The sequence below is a fragment of the Gallus gallus genome, chromosome 5, assembly GCF_016699485.2.
Source record: "Gallus gallus isolate bGalGal1 chromosome 5, bGalGal1.mat.broiler.GRCg7b, whole genome shotgun sequence".
Lineage (NCBI taxonomy): Eukaryota > Metazoa > Chordata > Aves > Galliformes > Phasianidae > Gallus > Gallus gallus.
Genome location: NC_052536.1, coordinates 4,860,525 through 4,874,227, shown reverse-complemented (window position 1 = coordinate 4,874,227; position 13,703 = coordinate 4,860,525). Strand labels below are relative to the sequence as shown.

At 39.0% G+C, this 13,703-nt stretch overlaps 1 protein-coding gene across 9 annotated transcripts in view; it reads left to right on the top strand.

Moving 5' to 3' along the window:
• MPPED2 (metallophosphoesterase domain containing 2) overlaps positions 1-13,703 on the top strand; it is a 181,726-nt gene that overhangs the window by 107,297 nt on the left and 60,726 nt on the right. For all 9 annotated transcript variants that reach the window (XM_046941551.1, XM_040700757.2, XM_046941552.1 and 6 more), the window contains one exon: positions 8,977-9,158. In XM_046941551.1, the coding sequence (XP_046797507.1) occupies positions 8,977-9,158 (182 nt within the window). The remainder of the gene's footprint in view (positions 1-8,976; positions 9,159-13,703) is intronic.

The following is a 13,703-nucleotide window of genomic DNA, read 5'->3' as shown; positions in this document are numbered from 1 at the left end:
CAGGATAATACTTTCCAACTATTCAGGTGTAGAAGCAACACAGGGAGCTGTTTCGGCTTATTTGGCTTTGGAATTGACTTGAGGAAAACACTGAATTCAAAGTGATTCTATAGTGCTTCCTTCATTCCCTTGCTTTTGTTACAGCCCTAGAAGTGAAAGTAAATTATTTTTAAATTGAGTTTTCTAAAAGCATCTGTAAGGTAGATTTATACCTTGACTATAACTTCTTTTTGCTTTTATTTGATTTATTGGGAGGGAGGGGAGTGCACCTTTGCAAATAAATGGTTTAACTCAGAAAGTCATTGCTAACTGTAGAAGTCAGTAAGCATTCTGATAAATGTGATGTTCAAATATTCCCACTGAGGACATTTAATTCCTGTTTTTTTATGATAAAAGTAGAAGCTGGAAAAAATTGTTCTTAAATAACCTGTAACATTGTGGTTCCCCACAAAACCTTTGCTTGTTAACTACATTATTGATAAAGCCTCCTGGTGGTACATGCAACAGTACTTCTCCCAGTATTCCTTGTTTAAATGTGAAACGTGACAAACAAACGCCATAGACAAGTTACAGTGCTGAAGAAACAAAAATGCTCTGCTGGATTTTATCTATAAGAATTGTTTTTGCTTTTCATAAGAAGGCATTGCTGCTGAGTTCAGTGACATGTAGCATTGCTTGAGAAGCATTTCAGTGCTAAATAGCGAGTGAGGTTTGAGGAAGAAAGGGGTAAGAAAGTCAGAATACACCATGCAGTTGTAAGGAAGATCTCAAGCTGAAGTTACATTCATGCAGTGTTCTGCTCGTGCACACTTGAGATTTTATTTCCCTCTCCCTCTGCTGTAACTTTTATCTACCAAGCTTTTTCTCCTTCAGACTAATGTTTGCATCTTGAAACGTTCTGGAATGTATACTATTTGACCTCCAGTTTCCTTGTCATAGGTTGTTTAATACTGGAGAGAGAGAAAAGAGGAGAGAGCTATCTGGTATAAGCTTTTTATATGGGAAAATATTTGGCACAGTAAAAGAAAAGAACCTGCTTTTAGTATCTGCAGCCCTCCGTTGTGCTCACTCAGGAACTGCAGTATTTTTTGAATGAATCCAGTTCTGTCTGCAGTTGGGTTTCATTTTAGACACGTGTGTCAGGAAGATGATGCTAGCTGTAATGAAGATGATTGCCCTAGAAAGTTATGGATAGATAGAAGTACAAAAATCTATTGAGTAGAATTGGCTGCCCCAAGTCCTTTTTCATGTTCCTGTGTCTCCAGCATAGGCACTGTAAAGTTGGAGAGCACTCTTAGGAGCAGAACCTGGTGCTGGCGTTTTCTTCCTATCTGGGGGGGGGGAGAGGAGCTGGGGGGGGGAAAGAAATACATGTTTTTGTATTCTGTACATCATAGGACTGGTTCAGATCTGCCCCAAAATCTAAATCTGGAGTTCAAGTTGAGACTAAGATGAGTGACTGGTGTCAGAATTTGTAGCCACAGAGTTAGTGGCAGGAGAGAAATATTGGGCCAGCTGTGTGAGCATGTAATGTGAAAGCTTATGTAACTTCAGTCAACCATTGCGTATGTGCAGCTCTTTGACATCCAGGATACTTAGTGGGAACTTCTCCTTTGAGGCTGTATAGGTGTTGGTAGAAGCTGGTTATTAAATCTCCCCTCTCATCCTGTTAAGAAGAAAGGAATTCAGGAGAGCTGAATTGCATTGTCTTCCCTGCAGAAGAATTCTTAAAACTTAAGAGGATCTGGAAGTTGAAACATTTGACAAGGGCTGAGGTACTTCGTATGCATAAGTGGCAAAAAGCCTTTTAAGACAGCATAGCTGTTGTGAAGACTTTTCCTTAGTAGGAATATGGTGTTAGATGCCCAGATTTAAGTGGAAACATTTTATTACTAAAATCTTTAAAAAGATTTTTAGAGCCTAGATGCAAAAGAGGGAATAGTCATCCCAGTGGAGGCACATTTTTGTACTGGTTCAGATTTACAAATGGACTTTGTAGATAAGCATCTTCCCATTTACTTCCCTAGTATAATATCTCAGGCCTGGAGGAGGATGAATTATTATTTTTATTTGGGTTAGACTTCTGCTGTTTGCATGCAGATTACTGACATCGGTGGCTATTTTATAGGCATGTTGAAGGCACTCTATGTACCTAGTAACTTAAAAATGGGAACCACTGATGCTTGCCCAGCATGAATTGTCCTTCCTTTGAACAGGTTTTTTGGGCTCAACTCCATCGTTTCAGTGGAAATGAAATTACAAGAAAGAGCAGAAGAGAGATTCTCATGATTAGCGTTCCATTTAGGAGAGGGCTTTCTTGATTGGAGAGGGAGGGTTCTGCCTTCAGGTTGGAAAGCAAAATGGTTGAGAAGGCTTGAGAAGTTTCTTACTTGCATGATATACTTACCCTGTGGTTTAAAGGATATTTCCTGAGCTGAGTGTCAGCAGAATTTCAGGTAGCTCCTATACTTCAGACCAAACATTTATTGGAATAAATAAGTAAATAAGAACCAGCGTAAAATGTTTTTTGCAAGCACTCTAGCCTCAGTCCTCCCAGATCTCAGCTTATGAGTTCTGTACATTTTGGGATATTTCAGATTTCATTCTTAATACAAATGACCATCAAAACCTGAGTATAAACTGTAATAATTCATCTTTTAAGTCTTTTGTTTTTTTTTAGACTTTTTTAGAACTTTGTAATTATAGATGGTCGTGGTAGTTTCGTACATCTGTCCTTCTGATTAAAATCATCTTAATTTGTGAAAGAAATGGCATTTTTGATGTCTCCAGGTAGAGCAAAACCAATTAAATTTACTCCATCCTAGACATCAGTTTCATTTTGGTTTTTGCATTACTGTTTGAAAAACTATTTTACTCTTGCAGCAAGGGCTAAAGCTGTCTCTGTGTTTTCCACCCCAGAGGTAAATCCACCCCATTTTATGACTCATGCTATTGAAATAATTGGAGGGGTGCTACACTTTAATTTAGCATCACTCTTGCTGTGATATATACGTGTGAATCTTTCAAATCTCATTGTCCTTAAAATTGGATCTAAATTTGTATCTTTGTGGAGTTTGGGATTCCAGAGTATACTTTCTGAATACAGTGAATGAGTTGGTGCCTGTAGAACTTACAGGAGGGGAACAAAAACTTGCCTGTGACACAGACAGCTTATTGACCTTCCTTGCTAGTACAGGTGCAGATTCATCAGCAATTGGGTTCTTGCAGGGTGTACAGAGGGTATAACTTATTGCAGTCCCCCAACAACAAAAGAATGTGGGAAAAATGCTTCTTGATGGCTTTAATTGAAACTATACTTGCATAAAAACAGCACTTTATTGTTTTATTTAAAGCACAAACTTATGAGCCTTAGAGTGATGCCGATACTGATGTTGATACTTCTTTGACTTTTGGTTTGCTTTTGCTGCCTTTGGAAAGCCACTTATACACAAATTTTAGAAAAGTATTTCACTGACCCTAAATAAATTTTATCTGCAAAGCATTCTTTAACAGGATTTTCAAAAGCGCTTAAGTAATTCAGTTGCTGAATTTCCATTAATATCATAAGCACTTCAGAAAAAAACACTGGACTACTACTTGCACCCCAAGCATACCATAGCAAATCTGAATTTTACCTCCTTCTGGTTTTATTACTGTCCAGCATGTGGGGTTAACAGAGTTTGGACTCGTAATTTGTTGAGGTTTATATCAGGCTATGAAGATGTATTTGTGTAACTTCCTTATGCAGACGGTTTTCTTAGTTTGCCCAAATTCTGACAGTGGACAATGTAAGCCTTTTCAGTCTAATCTCATAAATCTCACTGGAAGTAAACCAGCCCCAACCTGTAATAAAAAGATCCATCATTTCCCTTCAGCTCTAATTGTTGGAAGCATTAGCAGTAAGCTGCTGAGTAGTGCATTGAATCCTCATGTGGGTTTGGAAATGTAGATTTTTTTTTTTTCTTTCCATATTGCACCGAGTCACAATTAATGACTCTCTGAAAGAAATATCAGACCTCTGCTTTACAGTTTCCAGAGCTCTCTCTAAGGTTTTGATGGGTGACACGTGTACATAGATGTTTCCAGCAAAGGTGTAGCTTTTAAACTGGTTTGTGGCAGTCCGTCCGCTCTTAGATTTGTGTGCTTGTACAAATAAGACTCACCCATGAGAATGTTGAAAGGTTTTTGCATCTCGTTCCTTTTAGTCAGAGGAGAAACCAGATGTTTTCTTGGTGTTTGACCATACTGGGAGATGGATTCAAGCTAACTCATACATATAATTTAAACAATGAATGACTGACAGCGGCCAAGTAACGCAATACTGTATTTTGACATTCATTGTGTTTATTGAGAGGAAATGAGTATTTAGCTATGTTTCATACAGCATGTGTTGTATCACAAAATCAGTTCTGTGTATGTATATACATATGTTTCTGGCTGGAGGTGCCAGGATGTGCATATGATGCACTGAACTGTAAGAAGTTGTCGCCTTTCCTTGCACTGGAGGATACAGTCAGGCAATCCACCTTTCCCTTCATCAAAGTTTCCATCCTTCCCTTTCAAAATCAGAAGATCGGTTTTAAATATTGAGGAATTTACTCATTCTCTAAACAATGTTATAAAATAGTTGTAGTAATATGACTTGAAAATATTTGTCTGAAGCCTGTTCTTCATAGAAAGCATGCGATGTGACAAAATCTGGGAAGGACGTGGGCACGTACATCACTGTTTATTTATCTGTCTGGTAAGCCTGGGAAAGTGTGGAATTACATGGTCCTCTGCAGTGGCCTCTGATTTGTTCACCTGCAGCAAAGCCAGTGGCAACCGGTCAGCACAGAGTGGGCTGTAAGCAATAGCGCTGCTGGGTTGAACTGTGAGGCTCTGAGGAGGGGGGTTTCTGTGCATCTGTGAATGTTTTATCCAATATAGGTGCTGCATTCATCTGAATGATTTATTGTGATTTAGGAACTAGAAATTCTTCCTGGCTTAATGTTTAAGGCTTCTATTTCATCTCCATGGATGAATTAGATTCTTGGGAATTGTTCCGTAGGAGGGATTTGGGGCCTGCATACCTCAAACCCCAAGAGAGCGGGAAAGCAAAGAGGCCATGGGTTCAGCTCTGAGGCACAGGCCTTCCAGGGGACCGGAGAGCCAAACCAGAGCCTGGTGGTGTTGGCTTTTGAAGTCATCCATGCAGAATTATGCTTTGGAATCAAAACTTGTCTCTTTTTCAGAGAAATGGTGCTGGTGTCTTTGCTAAGTTTTCTTTGAAAACAGGTTCCTGGCGTAATTCTCCCTGCGGCGATATCTCCTGGAGGGCTGTACTGCCCTCGCTGTCCCTGAGGTACTTGCTAATGCTTCTGATTTATAGGAGTAACTAGTCATTTTAAGTAACTAGTGTAAGGCTGAGCTGAAATACACAGCTAATGCATTTATTCTATAGCTTGACGTCCTAAAAATCATGACCTTTCCCTTCATGCATGTGAAAGACCCAGTGTTTTCCTTCTCTATGAGTTCTGGAATTCAGCCCTCCTGTCTTGCCATTACAGTCTCCTCGATAACTTCAGCATTGAGGGTTATTGTTTAATTATTTAACTTCCTGTCATTACCTGCTTTTAGAAAGTGAAACAGTGGTAAAATTTGCCGTGTGCTGGAGGAGAGCAGCGCAAACCTACATGTGTTCGCGGCGGTGGCAGCGGCCCAGGCAGCACTGGTGGCAGGCTGCTGGCATAGAGCTGGTGGGACACAGGGCACCACAGGGCTCTTGCACTCCCTCATTCATTTTGATACTTCTCAATATTTTATTAGGTTGCTTTTCACTTCCTGGCTGTTGTTTTAATCATTTTAAATTACTAGAGGTGTGTGTGCTGATTTAGTAGAGACTGGTTGTGGGCAGAGGTGAAATGATTATTTTGTTTCCTGTTGGATAGCAGGGAGGATCGGGCGCATAACAGTTACAGAGCTTTTAGAGATGCCAGGCTGTATTCCCCGTGGCTGTGACCTGAGGTGAGCAGACCCCACGAGAACAGATGATACTCACAGCCAGGTGAGCTGTGTGCTGCCAGAAGCGGTGACAGCACAGTGCTGCGCATGCTGTGGTAGGTGGTCTCACAAATTCAGAGGCCAGTCCTCTGAAGATGCAGTGATAAAGACAAATCTTCCACTAGTGTCTCCTATACAGTACCTGCAGATGAAAAGCAAACTTGAGCCTTTAGGACTGGCAATAACACTGCTTTTATTAAGTTTCTTTTGAAGGACTGTTTTTAGTAAGATAAATTGATGGGCTGAACACAATAACCTTCAGTATCTCACTTTCCAGTGCTTAGTGGGCAAGCACTACTGAATAAGAGGAGAAATTAAACTAAGATGTAAAAAAAAAAAAAAAAAAGAAAAAGAAAAAAAAAAGAAAAAAAAAGGTTACTTGGCAACATCCTAGTGTATGCAAAGAAATGAAAGAAGGGTCAGGAACTTAATGAATTTCAATTATAGAATCTTGTGTTAGTAAGTCATTGCATGAACAGAAAAATTCTAAGCCAGATTTGGGTGTTATACTCTAGTAGGCATTGCCTAGAGCAAAAGGGGGGGTTGTTTGGAAATAAACTGCAGAGAATGGCAAAGCAAAGCTGCTGTATATGAACAAACTGGACTCCCCAGAGGCAGGAGGCACCCATCGTGGCTCGTGCAGAGACAGTCTGAGCAGGGTATGTGGCAGTGATGAAAGATGGTGTTCGTATTTTGTGTGATCTGAAGAAAACATGCTTGGAAGAGTGGAAATGTCAATTCAGGGACCCTCGTGTTTAATGTGTGACGTATTTCTAAAATGCTTCAAATTGAACTAGATCAAAAGGGGGTTTATTTGGGGCTAAACTGCAGAGAGTAGCAAAGCAGATACCAAATACAAAAATGCTGTGGCCTATAGTTATTTCTGCCCAGCTTAGTAGTGTAATTTCAACGGATAAGTGAGTTTTCCTCTGTAATAATGATTCTGTTATTTTCTAACTCTTGTAGAAAAGACAAATCCATCGATTTAGTTCACATTTTGCAGTGAGGTGTTTCAGTAGTGGTAACTGGTTATATGACTTAACTAATCATATGTGGTTCTCTGGGAGGACAGGGAGGTGCAGTACCAAAAAAGCAAAGGGTTATCTGCTGAACTGCCCCTTCCCGTACCATCCAGTCCACAGTAATTTTTTTTTTAAATAAAAACTGTATAAAAGTAAGCACAATCTTATCAAGCCTGAATTCTACAAAAAAAAGTTCAGTGATCAATGGCAACCAAACGTGAGGCATGCATGGGAAATACATTTTGAATGGAACTACTTATTTATGGTACCTGGGAAAATGCAGTCCAACCAGTATCTCTCCCTGCACACACAGTTTTCTCATGTGCTTGAATTTTAGCTGTGTGTAAGCATTCTGCCAGATCTAAAATAGATTCAGTAAGACCTTGTTAGGAAGTGCATTCATGTGGGCATTTTTTCATTGAAGACCAATGAATGCACATCCACTTGGAGATCTCTTGAGCCACTGCAAGCTCCTCAACGTAGGGAGCTTCCTCATCAGCAGTAGTTATCACACAGTTCAGTGTGCACTAAATAGTAATTTAGTGTACTGACATACATAAAATAAAGAAACACTTCTGAAGCTTGTATTTCCTTGTTTTTCATGCAGTATGGAGAGCAAAGCTAATCAATTCTGTTAAATATTCTTTTTTTACTTTCAGATTTCAATTTTTGAATGCACATTGTTGTGCCAGTTTGTTCCAATAAGTGTATGAATAGAATTATTTTAAGTGCTTGGTTTGTTTGCAGTGCTGCAATGGCTAGGGATGTCAGTGGACCGTAATAATTCCTGCAGATCTCAAAATTAAGCTGAGCTCTGTCCATGATCAAAGTAGCGCATCAGAGGAATGGGTTGGAATTCTGTACAGCTGCAGTGGGGTTTTATTCAGTGTTAGGCCAGGTTCTGTGCTATTCCAGTGCTGAATTATAATGTTACTCTTTGAGCTATCTCCAGAGGAGTTCAGCTGAGCAAGTAGAATTTTGGTAACTGCAGAGAAATAATTTGAAAGGAGGTGACAGGTTGCCTTTTGTATTTTAAGTTATTCTAATACAAATTAGAACTTCTAACCACTAAGTATGCACAAAGCACTTGTCTATTTCCTAAGATTTTTCATTATTCTGTTTAAATTAAGAAAAAAAAAAAACAACAACAACAACAAACCCTTGAAACCAAAAGTCCTATGCTCAATTGTATGTAGCTGGTGAGATGTCATTAACAAATGTGTGGCTTGCAAATAGCCACTTGCACTAAATTTTTAACATCGTGGGCTGCTGGAAAAAAAAAAAAAAAAAAGGTATATCTGTGGTTGCTTAGTGCCCTGGAACATCAGTTCCTGGCTTTATAGATTTTTTTTTTTGACAGATGAGCTCAGGATTTTCTGTGAGAGCAAGAGCTTGATGCTGGGCTCAATTCTGCAATTTCCAGGCCTCATCAAAGCATTGTAGCTGAGTGTGTGAGCAAATATCCTTGCTGGAATTGGTGGGAGTGCCTATGCTCTTGAACAAAATCATACGCTGAGCTCAGCTCAAGTGAGAGTTTGTTGCTGTCCCACCCACAAGACTTGTTACTTAAAACCTGTGCACCTGTTTGTTTATAAGGCAGATGTTGGGGAAAAAAAAAAAATTCTAAGTCCCTGAATCCTTTTTTTTCCCCCAGTGTTTAATTTTGGTATCAGAAACTAGTCGTATCTTAGATATTTTTGAATTTTCCTTTCTTACCAGGTAAGTATTTGGGAATGTGGTCCCTCCTTGATTTTTGGCAGTGTTACTTTACAGCCATTTTTTTTCAGCATGGTGTGTGTAAATGGATGTGCATGCATATTGATGTATAGTTGGATTTGTGTTGCTATTTGAAATTATAGATGTGAGGCTTTTAACCTTGGTAACTGTTACGAGATCTTTGTGTCTGCTTTAGGGTCGACCCTATCCCATATGATACTCCAAAACCAGCGGGCCACACGCGATTTGTCTGCATCTCAGACACGCACTCCAGAACAGATGGCATCCAGATGCCTTATGGGGACATCCTTCTCCACACGGGCGATTTCACCGAGCTGGGACTGCCCTCAGAGGTTAAGAAGTTTAATGACTGGTTAGGTAAGGAATTACTGCATTTTGGTGACCCCAATTAACCTCTCCTGTCCAAGTGTCAGTCACTGCTTCCTAATTGAATTAGAGCACATGAAAATCCCCCCCCCTCCACCTTTGATTCACTTGTCCTCATGTGATTTGCTGTTTCTAGCCTCGGTATGATTCTGTTAATTAAGACAAATATAAGGGCTTCACTGCATTTCTGCATTATCTTGGGGGAAAGATTCTGTCACTCCCAAGCAAGGACTGTGTAACATTCTGTGTACCCTGGGGGAGTGGTGACACCTAATATGAATGCGTTCAGCATCCACTTAGTTGACACTGTGGGCTTTTATGTCCACGTCCAAAACTATTGCTTGCTCTGACTTCCTGCCTGACTATAATTTCAAGCAGGACTGAAAGCTACAACATAATCAGAAATAGTGAAAGTCCTTTTTCTGATGATACAAGATGTCAAAATTTTAACGAGGAAAATTTTATTGGGGGTAGTAACATGATTTGCCCTGTGAGCTAGAGTACTGCTGTTTTAACTTTGAACGCAGATGCTCAGTGCCTCTTAGGCAGAAGGTGTTTTGTATTCTGCTGTATTCTGACAGTGTCTTGCTATTGTGTAGCTACAGATAAAGTCAATTAGATTGCGACAGCAGAAGTCTGAAAGGTAGAACTTCTTGTTCATGGTGCTCCTATTGCAAATGCAGCTGGTAGGCTCGCTGGGCACTGCTGTGTTACCAATTATGCTAGAAATACTCAGAGGTGAAAGTGACTCAAGCCAGCTGATCTTCCAGCAGTGCATAAAAACCTTCGAAAGCGTGGCTTTATCATCATGCTTTAACTCATCTCTACATGTCTTTAATAGCATCGTTTTATTCCATTGGAGAACACTGGCTGACCATTCAAGGAATAAGTAAAGGATATTAAGATATACAAAAGTAATTTTTAAATAGAAGAGCTTTTGTAGTCTCAGTCTTTTTCACCTTCCTTTGCACATTCTCTGTACTGTTCTTTCTGTCTTCCCTCTGACTTCAGGTTTCTCTAGCCCAATTTTAAAGAATGCTTTTCTGTCTTTTATGTGTTTGTGCATGCAGCACTGGGGCTTTTGTGTACTGCTGTATTATTGTAATTTGGTTTTATTGTTCATATTTCTAGAAAGCAGCACTAGATTTAATGGCCTCAAAACTGTTTTTTTTCTAGGAATGCACTCACAAGGCTAGGAATTCAGAAGTGGTATGAGAAGTAGTTGGATATGTACATAAGTTGAGGGAAAACACATAATAGGAATCATCTTCCTCAATTTATATGCTCTGTTGCTCATATACTTATGTACAGATTTGTGATGACCTGTAAATGTTCAAGTACTGCGAAGAAGGAAGAGGACGAGAAAGCAGTGTAAGGGCTGTGGTAGGCTGCACAGCTTCCCTGAGGTCAGGAGGTGTGGTCACACTCAGTTCCAGTCCTTGTGGAGAAGATAGGCAGCACTGCTCTTCAGTGAGGTTCAGTTGTCACAAATGCCTTTTGTATCAGGCAGCTCCAGGAACGCTTTCTGGAGAGTGTTGACCTCTGAAGACTATCCCTGTCAAAGTTCTTTGGATATCAGGTCATTACACAAGTATTATTTTGTTACAAACAGAGCCTATGTAAAGTGTTTTTTGTTGGAAAATTCTGACTCAGTACTGCTGAAAGCCAAAGCAAGTAAGTTGATATTGTGTTCCTAGATTTCTGCAGGGACTCTTAAAGCATAAGCAGCCACTTGGCATTTCCTTTGTGTATAACAGGTATTTCATGACATTATTTTATCACATACATCCTTGGTTTAACATTTGCAACAGACAAATCTTAACTCTTTGAATAGATTTTGTTCCAGCCTCCATGATTGATCATGGGGCTTTCTTAACATATATAGTTCTTGTAGATGTCGGCATGGTATTTATCTGAGAAAGCAGTTTTTGCATTCTTTGGCGCTTGGTGTCACTGAAACTAGCTGGAAGCTATGGTTGTGGGAGGACCTGCTGGTTTTGTCCTCGGGTTTTAATGTTTCAGGTACAGAGAAAACCTCTTTTGGTGTTTAATTTTCTATTTTTTGTAACAAGCACTGAGTCTACCTACGTTTTCTTATATACAATACTGGTTATTAGGTTTCTAGCATGAAGTGAAGCTGCAGATTGATTCCTCCGTGGAATCACACCGCAGTGGTGAATATTGGCTCCAGTGCTGCCCTCTCCTCGTTTGGAATCAAAATGCTATGAATTAATGGATATGTTTTTGCTGTGTACATGATGTCTTCACTGGCAATCCTGTTGTAAAGCAGTGATGAAGTCAAGGCATCTGTATCTCTTCTACCTTGAGGGGAGCAGAACTAGAGCTTGACTTCTTTCTACAGCTTAGTTTGTTTACTTTATGGTAAAACAACACTCATATCCACTAGGATTATTTAATGGAATAACTCTAAGATGCAATGTCAGTCATGTAATTTTCTTAGTTGATAAGCCAAGGGAAAATTAAAAGATGATTATAATGATTCTTGTATCAGTTTTTCTTCTGTCTGTTACATGTGTCAGAGTTCCACAGGACTGAGGGCAATTCCATTAACCTTGTGACTTCAAAATTTGTTGGTCCCACACATCTCTGCAAGTCTTCAAGTATTTCACCTAAACAAAATGTTCAGAGCCTTGAGTGTTACTGAAATGGATGGATGCTCTTATTCCTTGTCTCTGCATTTGGATCATAGAGAATGCTTTCTATGTCCTCTTTTCTAATCTTTCTAGCTCTCAACCCATCGTGCAGCTTTTACAGATTCTTAGGCTTTTTTCCCTTCAGCTGATAAATTTTCATTGTAGGTTTTCCATGAAAGTCATCTAGGCTCATATGCTGAATAACCTCTGTGGTCACTTAGTGATTGCATACAATGGCTGAGTTAATTTATTCACTTTGTTTTGGTGTGAACACGTCCCTCGGGTCTTGTAACTGCTGTAATCGCTTGACCTCAGTAACTATTAAATGCTTTAAACACAGTTATTTTAAATTTATAATTGTTTTCATTAAAAATCTCTTATAGGAACTTAACTGACCTTGCAGTAAACACAACATTTTGTGCCGAGGAAGAATGAAGACATTATTCTGTGCCCAGTATAAGTCTCACTGAATGTACTCAACATACCATTATTACCACTGTTGGTATTTTCCTCAGCCATTCTCATTCAGTCATATATGGGAAATTAAATGCAGGAGTGTCTTAATTATAGCTATGTCTTCATAATATAATACTTTTCCTGTGTGATGGAAAGTGATTGAGTAATTCAAATTGAAATGAGGAGAAAGCAAAGATAAATTCAGGCAGGAGTAACTTTAATGAATGATAATATGTACGTGGCGCTCAGTTAGCATGGGCCTGATTGTGCACAGCCTTACTTGTGTGAGTAACTTGCAACTATTCCAGTCATTTTCTCAAAAAGCCATTTTTTGCTTTTTTTTTTTTTTTTGTTAGGATGGTTCTTTCATATGGCTTGTGTTGATTTTTTTTTTTTCAGTCACTGTTTTTAATGTAAGTTTTCTAATATAAGATGTATTATTGGACAAACCTGGCAAAGTTTTGTAGTGGTGGATATCATAGAATGGAAGGGCCTTGAAAGGCCATCTAGTCCAGCTCCCCTGCAATGAAAAGAGACACCCTCAGCTAGGTCAGGTTGCTCAGAGCCCTGTCCAGCCTGGATATGGATATATCCAAGTAGGTGAAATTACTGCCAGTAGAGTTAGAGCTGAGGGAGAACTAAGACATTATTCTGTGCCCAGCATTTTTCTTACCAAATGTATTCAAAAATAGATTTTAGTAGATTTAATGAATTTAGTAGTTTTTTTCTGGGTTATTCTGGGATTTGACAGCTTGATTATTTTATGATTTTTTTCTTCTATGTTTTTTGTTTCGAATGCATGTTTCAGTATTTTTCTGATTATTCTAGGAGATCATTACTCCAGGAGTTGAGGAACTGTGTGAATGGTGTTGTGAACAAATAAATATGGGTCTGGACTGTAACAATTTTATTTTTTTTAATTGCAGTATATTATTGCCTTTGGTATAAATTGTGTTGATACAGCTAAAATAAAAATTGAGCTTTTCCTTTCTGTTTAGTTCCTCCATCGTGTTACTTAAAGTGAAAAGAAAATATTGATTGTACTATTTTAATGTGGTGTTTTTCTTGCTACTTCATACATATATGGATGTGATCCTCAGAAATGCATTGTTGGTTCTTTTAAAGTTTATTTTTATATTAGTTGGACTGATGTTAAGTGGCTCCTGCTCATTTATGAGCGTTTAGTTCTTGAAAATAGAAAATAGTTGGTTCAGATTGAAACTGCTGCCTGTAACGTAGAACAAATGACAAAATAGGAAGTGCACTGGAAATGTGGTATGGAGGTGTGGACGGACAGTTAATTCCAGTCTTCTCTTGGATTTGTGCATTTAGCGCCTTAGAAACTGGAAATTATATCCAAAACTGTCACCTAGGCACCTGCCAAAATAGTCTTTAGAAAAGAATATAACCTAATCTGGAAACAAAC